The following is a 12392-nucleotide window of genomic DNA, read 5'->3' on the forward strand; positions in this document are numbered from 1 at the left end:
ACGATACACCAAATATACATTTTGACTCGGGAACAGGAGTGGAGAAATATGATTGATTTATTTCAACATCTTGAGAAAATGAATGTGCGGTTAAAGACCATCTGTAAAGATGCTATCATCATCAACATCATTAAGGGTAAAAGTATTTCTACCACAGTTAGGGACCGTCTGTAAAGGTGCTATCATCATCAGCGTCATAAAAGCTGATAGTATTTCTACCACAGTTAGGGACCATCTGTAAAGGTGCTATCATCATCAGCGTCATAAAAGCTGATAGTATTTCTACCACAGTTAGGGACCGTCTGTAAAGGTGCTATCATCATCAGCATCATTAAGGGTAATAGTATTTCTACCACAGTTAGGGACCGTCTGTAAAGGTGCTGTCATCATCAGCGTCATAAAAGCTGATAGTATTTCTACCACAGTTAGGGACCGTCTGTAAAGGTGCTATCATCATCAGCATCATAAAAGCTTATAGTATTTCTACCACAGTTAGAGACCGTCTGTAAAGGTGCTATCATCATCAGCATCATAAAAGCTGATAGTATTTCAACCACATAAAATATGCATCCAACCCGAAGTGAAATCTTATCAGAACATGTTGGGTCATTTTCCACAGCTTTAATTCCCTTAAAAACAGTCAAACTGATTTGCATGAAAAATATTTCCATTAAAAAAATACAAAATAATGTGGAGTTCCTAAGCGTCTTTGCTGCGTGAGAGAAGCAGAGGTGAAAGAAAACTTTACCGATGTCAATTAGATGTTTGACATTGTTCTGGTGAGCATTGGTTTATTTAGTCTTCTAGGGCAACATAAACCCAGCAAAAAAACAAACGTCCTCTCACTGTCAACTGCGTTTATTTTCAGCAAACTTTAACATGTGTAAATATTTGTATGAACATAACCAGATTCAACAACTGAGACATAAAATGAACAAGTTCCACAGACATGTGACTAACAGAAATTGAATAATGTGTCCCTGAACAAAGGGGGGGTCAAAATCAAAAGTAACAGTCAGTATCTGGTGTGGCCACCAGCTGCATTAAGTACTGCAGTGCATCTCCTCCTCATGAACTGCACCAGATTTGCCAGTTCTTGCTGTGAGATGTTACCCCACTCTTCCACCAAGGCACCTGCAAGTTCCCGGACATTTCTGGGGGGAATGGCCCTAGCCCTCACCCTCCGATCCAACAGGTCCCAGACGTGCTCAATTGGATTGAGATCTGGGCTCTTCGCTGGCCATGGCAGAACACTGACATTCCTGTCTTGCAGGAAATCACGCACAGAACGAGCAATATGGCTGGTGGCATTGTCATGCTGGAGGGTCATGTCAGGATGAGCCTGCAGGAAGGGTACCACATGAGGGAGGAGGATGTCTTCCCTGTAACGCACAGCATTGAGATTGCCTGCAATGACGACAAGCTCAGTCCGATGATGCTGTGACACACCGCCCCAGACCATGACAGACCCTCCACCTCCAAATCGATCCCGCTCCAGAGTACAGGCCTCGGTGTAACGCTCATTCCTTCGACGATAAATGCGAATCCGACCATCACCCCTGGTGAGACAAAACCGCGACTCATCATTGAAGAGCACTTTTTGCCAGTCCTATCTGGTCCAGCGACGGTGGGTTTGTGCCCATAGGCGACGTTGTTACTGGTGATGTCTGGTGAGGACCTGCCTTACAACAGGCCTACAAGCCCTCAGTCCAGCCTCTCTCAGCATATTGCGGACAGTCTGAGCACTGATGGAGGGATTGTGCGTTCCTGGCTTAACTCGGGCAGTTGTTGTTGCCATCCTGTACCTGTCCCGCAGGTGTGGTGTTCGGATGTACCGATCCTGTGCAGGTGTTGTTACACGTGGTCTGCCACTGCGAGGACGTTCAGCTGTTCTTCCTGTCTCCCTGTAGCACTGTCTTGGGTGTCTCACAGTACGGACATTGCAATTTATTGCCCTGGCCACATCTGCAGTCCTCATGCTTCCTTGCAGCATGCCTAAGGCACGTTCACGCAGATGATCAGGGACCCTGGGCATCTTTCTTTTTGTGTTTTTCAGAGTCAGTAGAAAGGCCTCTTTAGTGTCCTAAGTTTTCATAACTGTGACCTTAATTGCCTACCATCTGTAAGCTGTTAGTGTCTTTACGACCGTTCCACAGGTGCATGTTCATTAATTGTTGATGGTTCATTGAACAAGCATGGGAAACAGTGTTTAACCTCTATGGGACCCTTCCCGTTCTCATCACGTTAACGGGATTGATTTTGACAACAGCTAGTGGAAAATCAGAGCGCCAAATTTAAAACAGCTAAAATCTCATAATTCCATTTTCTCAAACAATCAACTATTTTACACCATTTTAAAGATAAAGTTCTCGTGAATCTAACCACATTGTCCGATTTCAAAAAGGCTTTACGGCGAAAGCATAAAATTAGATTATGTTAGGACATAAACTTCACAAGAAACACCACACAGCCATTTTCCAAGCAACTAGATGCATCACAAAAACCCAAAACACAGCTAAATGAAGCACTAACCTTTGACGATCTTCATAAGATGACACTCACAGGACATTATATTACACAATACATGTATGTTTTGCTCGATAAAGTTCATATTTATATCCAAAAACAGCATTTTACATTGGCGCGTAATGTTGAGAAATGTTTTCCCTCCAAACCTTTCGGTGAATGAGCACAATGACCACACATAGTACGTAAATTCTCATCGTAAACATTGATCAGTATAGAAGTGTTATGCACAGAATTATAGATACACTTCTCCTAAATGTAATCGCTTTGTCAGATTTCAAAAAAGGTTCACGGCGAAAGCACAATTTGCAATAATCTGAGTACAGCCCAGATGACACTAACAACTAGCAAACAGAAACCCGCCATCTTGGAGTCAATAAAACTAAGAAATTACATTATAAATATTCACTTACCTTTGATTATCTTCATCAGAAGGCACTCCCAGGAATCCCAGCTCCACAATAAATGTTCGATAAAGTTCATATTTATTTCCAAATAATCAATTTTGTTCGCGCGTTAAGTTCACTATCCAAATCCACTACGCGCGTGCTTACTTAGTCCAGATGAAAAGTCAAAAAAGTTATACTACAGTTTGTAGAAACATGTCAAACGATGTATAGAATCAATCTTTAGGCTGTTTTTATCATATACCTTGAATAAAATTCCAACCGGACCTATCCGTTCTCTTTAGGAGTGAACTCAGCTCGCTCCCAAGTCATTGCGCGTGACTTGAGCCCATGCCTTATAATGGGACACCAGTTTACCACAGCTGGTATTCCCTTCAAATTCACCATAGAATCTTCAAACACCGTTCTAAAGACTGCTGACATCTAGTGGAAGCTTTAGGAAGTGAAAAATGAACCTTAAGTCACTGTATACAGTCAAGGCAATCACTTGTAAGGACTACAAGCACCAGTCTTCCCACTTCCTGCTTGACTTTTTCTCAGGTTTTTGCCTGCCATATGAGTTCTGTTATACTCACAGACACCATTCAAACAGTTTTAGACACTTCAGAGTGTTGTCTATCCAAATCTACTAATACTATGCATATTCTAGTTTCTGGGACAGAGTAGTAACCTGTTTAAATTGGGTATGTTTTTCATCTGGCTGTGAAAATACTGCCCCCTAGCCCTAAGAGGTTTTAAACCCTTTACAATGAAGATCTGTGAAGTTATTTGGATTTTTATGAATTATCTTTGAAAGACAGGGTCCTGAAAAGGGGACATTTCTTTTTTTGCTGAGTTTATAATGACAGAAGAGAAGTTGCATGTATCTAACTATAGACAAGTTGACAAAAAATAGCCCACCAAAATGTTAGGCCTATCTAAATCTGAGGCCTGCATCTCCTGTCAAAAATGTTTTACGGACTGTACAGCGCATTTTCTATATTTGATTTTCGCATGTAGTCGGGTGGTTGCGAATGGGTTATTAGCAATTATGGGTGGGTGTAGGTATTGCGGGTGGGTGTGGGTAAACAAACAGCTGACCAGTGCATCACTAGTATACATGTTTTTTTTATGTTGTTGTTGTTTTTTTACATTGTTTATTGGGATTTTATATATTTCAAAGTGGACTAGTATAGATCCTACATTTGTGATGAAATACATTGGAATGGAATGTGCAGATGTTTTTTTGTGACGCTTTTTCCTTCACCGTTTCCATGTCAACATTAGATCAACCTTCTCATACAGATCTTTACTAAGCGGCATGTTCTTTTCTCTTCTCCCCTCTCTCTGTATCAAATCAAATCAAATGTATTTATATAGCCCTTCTTACATCAGCTGATATCGCAAAGTGCTGTACAGAAACCCAGCCTAAAACCCCAAACAGCAAGCAATGCAGGTGTAGAAGCACGGTGTCTAAGAAAAACTCCCTAGAAAGGCCAAAACCTAGGAAGAAACCTAGAGAGGAACCAGGCTATGAGGGGTGGCCAGTCCTCTTCTGGCTGTGCCGGGTGGAGATTATAACAGCACATGGCCTAGATGTTCAAATGTTCATAAATGACCAGCATTGTCAAATAATAATAATCATAGTAGTTGTCGAGGGTGCAACAAGTCAGTAACACAAGAGTAAGTGTCAGTTGGCTTTTTATAGGCGATCTTTGAGAGTATCTCTACCGCTCCTGCTGTCTCTAGAGAGTTGAAAACAGCAGGTCTGGGACAGGTAGCACGTCCGGTGAACAGGTCAAGGTTCCATAGCTGCAGGCAGAACAGTTGGAACTGGAGCAGCAGCACGGCCAGGTGAACTGGGGACAGCAAGGAGTCATCAAGCCAGGTAGTCCTGAGGCATGGTCCTAGGGCTCAGGTCCTCCGAGAGAGAGAAAGAAAGAAAGAGAAAGAGAGAATTAGAGAGAGCATATTTAAATTCACACAGGACACTGGAAAAGACAACAGAAATACTTCAGATGTGACAGACTGACCCTAGCCCCCCGACACATAAACTACTGCAGCATAAATACTGGAGGCTGAGACAGGAGGGGTCAGGAGACACTGTGGCCCCATCCGATGAAACCCCCGGACAGGGCCAAACAGGTAGGATATAACCCCACCCACTTTGCCAAAGCACAGCCTCCACACCACTGGAGGGATATCTCCAACCACCAACATACCATCCCGGGACAAGGCCGAGTATAGCCCACAAAGATCTCCGCCACAGCACAGCCCAAGGGGGGGGGCGCCAACCCAGACAGGAAGACCACATCAGTGACTCAACCCACTCAAGTGACGCACCCCTCCCAGGGATGGCATGGAAGAACACCAGTAAGCCAGTGACTCAGCCCCCGTAATAGGGGTAGAGGCAGAGAATCCCAGTGGAAAGAGGGGAATCCGGCCAGGCAGAGACAGCAAGGGCGGTTCGTTGCTCCAGCCTTTCCGTTCACCTTCACACCCCTGGGCCAGACTACACGTAATCATAGGACCTACTGAAGAGATATGTCTTCAGTAAAGACTTAAAGGTTGAGACTGAGTCTGCGTCTCTCACATGGGTAGGCAGACTATTCCATAAAAATTGAGCTCTATAGGAGAAAGCCCTGCCTACAGCTGTTTGCTTAGAAATTCTAGGAACAATTAGGAGGCCCGCATCTTGTGACCGTAGCGTACGTGTAGGTATGTACGGCAGGACCAAATCGGAAAGATAGGTAGGAGCAAGCCCATGTAATGCTTTGTAGGTTAGCAGTAAAACCTTGAAATCAGCCCTTGCCTTAACAGGAAGCCAGTGTAGGGAGGCTAGCACTAGAGTAATATGATCAATTTTTTGGGTTCTAGTCAGGATTCTAGGATTTTAGCACTAACGGAAGTTTATTTAGTGCTTTATCCGGGTAGCAGGAAAGTAGAGCATTGCAGTAGTCCAACCTAGAAGTAACAAAGGCATGGATTAATTTTTCTGCATCATTTTTGGACAGAAAGTTTCTGATTTTTGCAATGTTACATAGATGGAAAAAAGCTGTCCTTGAAACAGTCTTTATATGTTCTTCAAAAGAAAGATCAGGGTCCAGAGTAACGCTGAGGTCCTTCACAGTTTTATTTGAGACGACTGTACAACCATCCAGATTAATTGTCAGATTCAACAGAAGATCTCTTTGTTTCTTGGGACCTAGAACAAGCATCTCTGTTTTGTCCGAGTTTAAGAGTAGAAAGTTTGCAGCCATCCACTTCCTTATGTCTGAGACACAGGCTTCTAGAGAGGGCAACTTTGGGGCTTCACCATGTTTCATTGAAATGTACAGCTGTGTGTCATCCGCATAGCAGTGAAATTTAACATTATGTTTTCGAATGACATCCCCAAGAGGTAAAATATATAGTGAAAACAATAGTGGTCCTAAAACGGAACCTTGAGGAACACCGAAATTTACAGTTGATTTGTCAGAGGACAAAACATTCACAGAGACAAACTGATATCTTTCCGACAGATAAGACCTAAACCAGGCCAGAACTTGTCCATGTAGACCAATTTGGGTTTCCAATCTCTCCAAAAGAATGTGGTGATCGATGGTATCAAAAGCAGCACTAAGATCTAGGAGCACGAGGACAGACGCAGAACCTCGGTCTGACGTCATTAAAAGGTAATTTACCACCTTCACAAGTGCAGTCTCAGTGCTATGATGGGGTCTAAAACCAGACTCAAGCGTTTCGTGTACATTGTTTGTCTTCAGGAAGGCAGTGAGTTGCTGCGCAACAGCTTTTTCTAAAATTTTTGAGAGGAATGGAAGATTCGATATAGGCCGATAGTTTTTTATAATTTCTGGGTCAAGATTTGGCTTTTTCAAGAGAGGCTTTATTACTGCCACTTTTAGTGAGTTTGGTACACATCCGGTGGATAGAGAGCCGTTTATTATGTTCAACATAGGAGAGCCAAGCACAGAAAGCAGCTCTTTCAGTAGTTTAGTTGGAATAGGGTCGAGTATGCAGCTTGAAGGTTGAGAGGCCATGATTATTTTCATCATTGTGTCAAGAGATATAGTACTAAAACACTTTAGTGTCTCCCTTGATCCTAGGTCCTGGCAGGGTTGTGCAGACTCAGGACAACGGAGCTTTGGAGGAATACGCAGATTTAAAGAGGAGTCCGTAATTTGCTTTCTAATGATCATGATCTTTTCCTCAAAGAAGTTCATGAATTCATCACTGCTGAAGTGAGAGCCATCCTCTCCTGGGGAATGCTGCTTTTTAGTTAACTTTGCGACAGTATCAAAAATAAATTTCGGATTGTTCTTATTTTCCTCCTTATTAAGTTGGAAAAATAGGATGATCGAGCAGCAGTGATGGCTCTTCGATAATGCACGGTACTGTCTTTCCAAGCTAGTCGGAAGACTTCCAGTTTGGTGTGGCGCCATTTCCGTTCCAATTTTCTGGAAGCTTGCTTCAGAGCTCGTGTATTTTCTGTATACCAGGGAGCTAGTTTCTTATGACAAATGTTTTTTGTTTTTAGGGGTGCAACTGCATCTAGGGTATTGCGCAAGGTTAAATTGAGTTCCTCGGTTAGGTGGTTAACTGATTTTTGTCCTCTGACGTCCTTGGGTAGGCAAAGGGAGTCTGGAAGGGCATCAAGGAGTCTTTGGGTTGTCTGAGAATTTATAGCACAAGTTTTAATGCTTCTTGGTTGGAGTCTGAGCAGATTATTTGTTGCGATTGCGAACGTAATAAAATGGTGGTCCGATAGTCCAGGATTATGAGGAAAAACATTAAGATCCACAACATTTATTCCATGGGACAAAACTAGGTCCAGAGTATGACTGTGGCAGTGAGTAGGTCCAGAGACATGTTGGACAAAACCCACTGAGTCGATGATGGCTCCGAAAGCCTTTTGGAGTGGGTCTGTGGACTTTTCCATGTGAATATTAAAGTCACCAAAAATGTGAATATTATCTGCGATGACTACAAGGTCCGATAGGAATTCAGGGAACTCAGTGAGGAACGCTGCATATGGCCCAGGAGGCCTGTAAACAGTAGCTATAAAAAGTGTATCTCCTTCCAGAGCTGGCTAACCCAGATGACTTGTTCTCTTCTCCCTTCTCTCTGTAGCTCCTTCCAGAGCTGGCTAACCCAGATGACTTGTTCTCTTCTCCCCTCTCTATGTAGCTCCTTCCAGAGCTGGCTAACCCAGATGACTTGTTGTCTTACCTGGATCCTCCAGACCTCCCGAGCAGTAGCAATGATGACCTTCTCTCGCTCTTCGAAAACAACTGACTCTGATTCTAGATCAGTTCATAAAAACAAACACGTATAGGACTGCCTGGAGTTGGACCTATAACCTCTGACCTGAGACCTGCTCCAGTACTTGACAAACACAAAGATGCACTCCCTTTCTCCTCTTCCTCTTGTACAGTTTGCATTGATTCTCCAGCAGACTGACTGACTGACAGACAGACTGACTGACTGGCTGACAGACTGACTGGCTGACAGACTGACTGAACAATGTTTTAAAACTCAAAAAGACATAGCAGGACAGGGTATTGCAGTGAGTGATGTCTGCCTCCCTGCTTGTCTGCCTCCCGCTGCAGCGCCACCCATGTGACCATCGATGATACCAGCTATCTGATTTTCAGTTCATTTTGTATGCCACCAGTGTCTGTGTGCACATTTAGGAAAATGTTGATGCGTTTTCTTTTTATTCATATTTTGTTTCCTTTTAAAGAAAAAAAAGAAGGAATTCATTAAATATATAAGGGAGAAAGAAAAACATTGAAAAACAAAATGTCCTGCACTATCTGGCCAGTGTGTGTAATATCCACGTTATTATTTCACCTTTTAAGGTCGTCTCAGCTTCCTGTTGTCCCAAACGTTGTCACAGTTACTGTTCCCGGGACTGGTTATTACGGTATCACTGTTTGTCTGTCTGTCTGTCTGCCACTGCACATCATGTGAAAGCACAAGATATAGCAACACACACATCTCAAAGGGAACAAAACACATTTTAAAGTGAGATAGCTTTTTCTAACACTATTACCAAAACGTTTCTGAGAAATTTGCGATTTTTTGGAATGTTCAACAGCTCCCACTTAGTTTCAACAACATCAAAACAAAAAAACATTTTGTTAAATGTTTTTTTAACATTTAGGGGAAGAAATCTTCCCTCCTTTTTTTGAAAAAAAAGCGATGGAGGAAACCAAGTGGAGGGAGAAGGCGGAGCCGCAGGTGGGTTGGAAACTGGCAATCATCCTCTTCTAAGAGAGAGAGAGTCTACCCTACAACATAGACATTTAGAATCTCTGATTGTTACTGTATCTAGTTTCTATATTATCCTGGACAGAGTAGAGTCACCAATTGATTGATTCATTGATAGATATTTAACTATGTGAACATATCACTTCCTGAATTGATTGACTTCAATTTGAATTGTCCCCAACCCTGTGGGTTACTATTTGAGTATCCTGTCAGGCCGATATCAAGCTAGTTAGATCTCCTATCTTATCTGTCTTTCTTCTCTGCGTGCACCGCCTGGTGTTGCTCCTCTTATCATTCTCTCTCCTCTTCTCTGCATGCACCGCCTGGTGTTGCTCCTCTTATCATTCTCTCTTCGCTTCTCTGCATGCACCGCCTGGTGTTGCTCCTCTTATCATTCTCTCTCCTCTTCTCTGCATGCACCGCCTGGTGTTGCTCCTCTTATCATTCTCTCTTCTCTTCTCTGCGTGCACCGACTGGTGTTGCTCCTCTTATCATTCTATCTTCTCTGCGTGCACCGCCTGGTGTTGCTCCTCTTATCATTCTCTCTTCTCTTCTCTGCATGCACCGCCTGGTGTTGCTCCTCTTATCATTCTCTCTTACCTTCATGCATCGCCTGGTGTTGCTCCTCTTATCATTCTCTCTTATCTTCTCTGCGTGCACCGCCTGGTGTTGCTCCTCTTATCATTCTCTCTTCTCTTCTCTGCATGCACCGCCTGGTGTTGCTCCTCTTATCATTCTCTCTTACCTTCATGCATCGCCTGGTGTTGCTCCTCTTATCATTCTCTCTTATCTTCTCTGCATGCACCGCCTGGTGTTGCTCCTCTTATTATTCTATCTTCTCTGCATGCACCGCCTGGTGTTGCTCCTCTTATCATTCTCTCTTCTCTTCTCTGCATGCACCGCCTGGTGTTGCTCCTCTTATTATTCTATCTTCTCTGCATGCACCGCCTGGTGTTGCTCCTCTTATCATTCTCTCTTCTCTTCTCTGTGTGCACCGCCTGGTGTTGCTCCTCTTATCATTCTCTCTTCTCTTCTCTGCGTGCACCGACTGGTGTTGCTCCTCTTATCATTCTCTCTTCTCTTCTCTGCGTGCACCGCCTGGTGTTGCTCCTCTTATCATTCTCTCTCCTCTTCTCTGCATGCACCGCCTGGTGTTGCTCCTCTTATCATTCTATCTTCTCTGCATGCACCGCCTGGTGTTGCTCCTCTTATTATTCTATCTTCTCTGCATGCACCGCCTGGTGTTGCTCCTCTTATCATTCTCTCTTCTCTTCTCTGCGTGCACCGCCTGGTGTTGCTCCTCTTATCATTCTCTCTTCTCTTCTCTGCGTGCACCGACTGGTGTTGCTCCTCTTATCATTCTCTCTTCTCTTCTCTGCATGCACCGCCTGGTGTTGCTCCTCTTATCATTCTCTCTTACCTTCATGCATCGCCTGGTGTTGCTCCTCTTATCATTCTCTCTTATCTTCTCTGCATGCACCACCTGGTGTTGCTCCTCTTATCATTCTCTCTTATCTTCTCTGCATGCACCACCTGGTATTTCTCCTCTTCCCATTTTACAGAGCTGCGTCTCTAGCTCTCCCTGTTGAATTCTGTTATTAGTAAACAAAGTGCTAGGTGCCAGGCCCTTGTCTGGGGGTGTTCTCCAAGTAGTAAAGATAGTGTGTGACTGAAATAGCACACTGTTCCCTGTATAGTGCACTACTTTTGAGGGTACTAAGGTACCATTGCTGACAAATGTATGGTGTGCTTTTTAAAGTTGCTGTTACCACCGCTTTCTGTCTTTCTGTGTGTCTTTTATTTAACAGTAATATTCGAAGGGATAGTGCTGTTATCCCAGTACACTGATATTAGGGGTTGAAATTGGCTTTCGTTTTGTTTCTAGTAGCTTTTTTGTTGCTGGAAATTGTGACTTCATCAAACATTGTGAAAATGTTTATCATAACCAAAGAGGGATTGGGATGCAAGAGTGTGTGTGTGTGCGCGTGTGTGTGTGCGCGTGTGTGTGGGCGCGTGTGTGTGTGCGCGTGTGTGTGTGCGCGTGTGTGTGTGCGTGCGTGAGCGTGCGTGTGTGCTGGTAGTTAATCTTCATTTCAAAGATATGGAGGAAAACTAGCAGGGATCATCCGTCAGTCACCACTGTTGAAGTTGTCAGTCTGGGTTTAAACGAACGCAGTACTGGAGCTGAAAGTATGCCACATTTGTTTTCAAGTTCACTTTATGACAAGAGTGCTGTTGAGTATGCAAATGTATTATTTTTGAAGAAAATATTGTAAATATAATTTGTGAATATTTTTGTATCATCTTGATAATTTTTTGTCCTTTTACATAATTAGTCAAAGTCCAACTGATCCCATCCTCCCAAAACAAACCCAACACTGACTGTAGTTGAGTCTCAAATTACACCCTGTTCCCTATAGTGTTGCCATGATGCCAGTATCGCGATTCTACGATACCAGATTTTCCTTGGTAAAAAAGGAAACACGAAGCAGACTCCACTGTGGTTCTTTAAAACCTACTTTTGTAAAATATTGTGTTACAGCTTGGAAAATAAACACATGTGACTCTGGGTAACAAGACTGTCTTTTCCATCATTAGGACTGTTTTCGTCAAGACATCGAGTCTCCTTCATGTTTTTTTTCCTTTGTTTCCTTACTTCCTAGTATCGCGACACTGGTATCATGACAAAACTACTATATACTGTAAACTGCAATACTTTTGACCAGGGACCATAGGGAAACTCATAGAACTCTGGTCAAAAGTATTGCACGACATAGGGAATACAGACTGTCTTCTCTCTCCTCTCATAGGTGAACCTATCCCCTCCAAATGTCTCATTGTCAGCTATATGCTGCCGATCTCTCTCTCTCTGTGTCTGTGGTCCATCCACTTTAACAGATATCTCTCTCTGTGGTCCATCCACTTTAACAGATATCTCTCTCTGTGGTCCATCCACTTTAACAGATATCTCTCTCTGTGGTCCATCCACTTTAACAGATATCTCTCTCTGTGGTCCATCCACTTTAACAGATATCTCTCTGTGGTCCATCCACTTTAACAGATATCTCTCTCTGTGGTCCATCCACTTTAACAGATCTCTCTCTGTGGTCCATCCACTTTAACATATCTCTCTCTCTGTGGTCCATCCACTTTAACAGATATCTCTCTCTCTGTGTGTGGTGGTCCATCCACTTTAACAGATATCTC

General features: G+C 43.2%; 1 protein-coding gene across 1 annotated transcript in view; it reads left to right on the forward strand.

The window, feature by feature from the left end:
• Nucleotides 1-10960, forward strand: part of LOC115155607 (zinc finger MIZ domain-containing protein 1) — a 387284-nt gene extending 376324 nt beyond the window's left edge. Inside the window, exon 23 of the mRNA XM_029702387.1 lies at nucleotides 8100-10960. Within this exon, the coding sequence (XP_029558247.1) occupies nucleotides 8100-8207 (108 nt within the window). The 3' untranslated portion in view covers nucleotides 8208-10960. The remainder of the gene's footprint in view (nucleotides 1-8099) is intronic.
• The last annotated feature ends 1432 nt before the right edge of the window (nucleotides 10961-12392 follow it).

The sequence above is a fragment of the Salmo trutta genome, chromosome 2 (assembly GCF_901001165.1).
Source record: "Salmo trutta chromosome 2, fSalTru1.1, whole genome shotgun sequence".
In the NCBI taxonomy this organism is placed as follows: Eukaryota; Metazoa; Chordata; class Actinopteri; order Salmoniformes; family Salmonidae; genus Salmo; species Salmo trutta.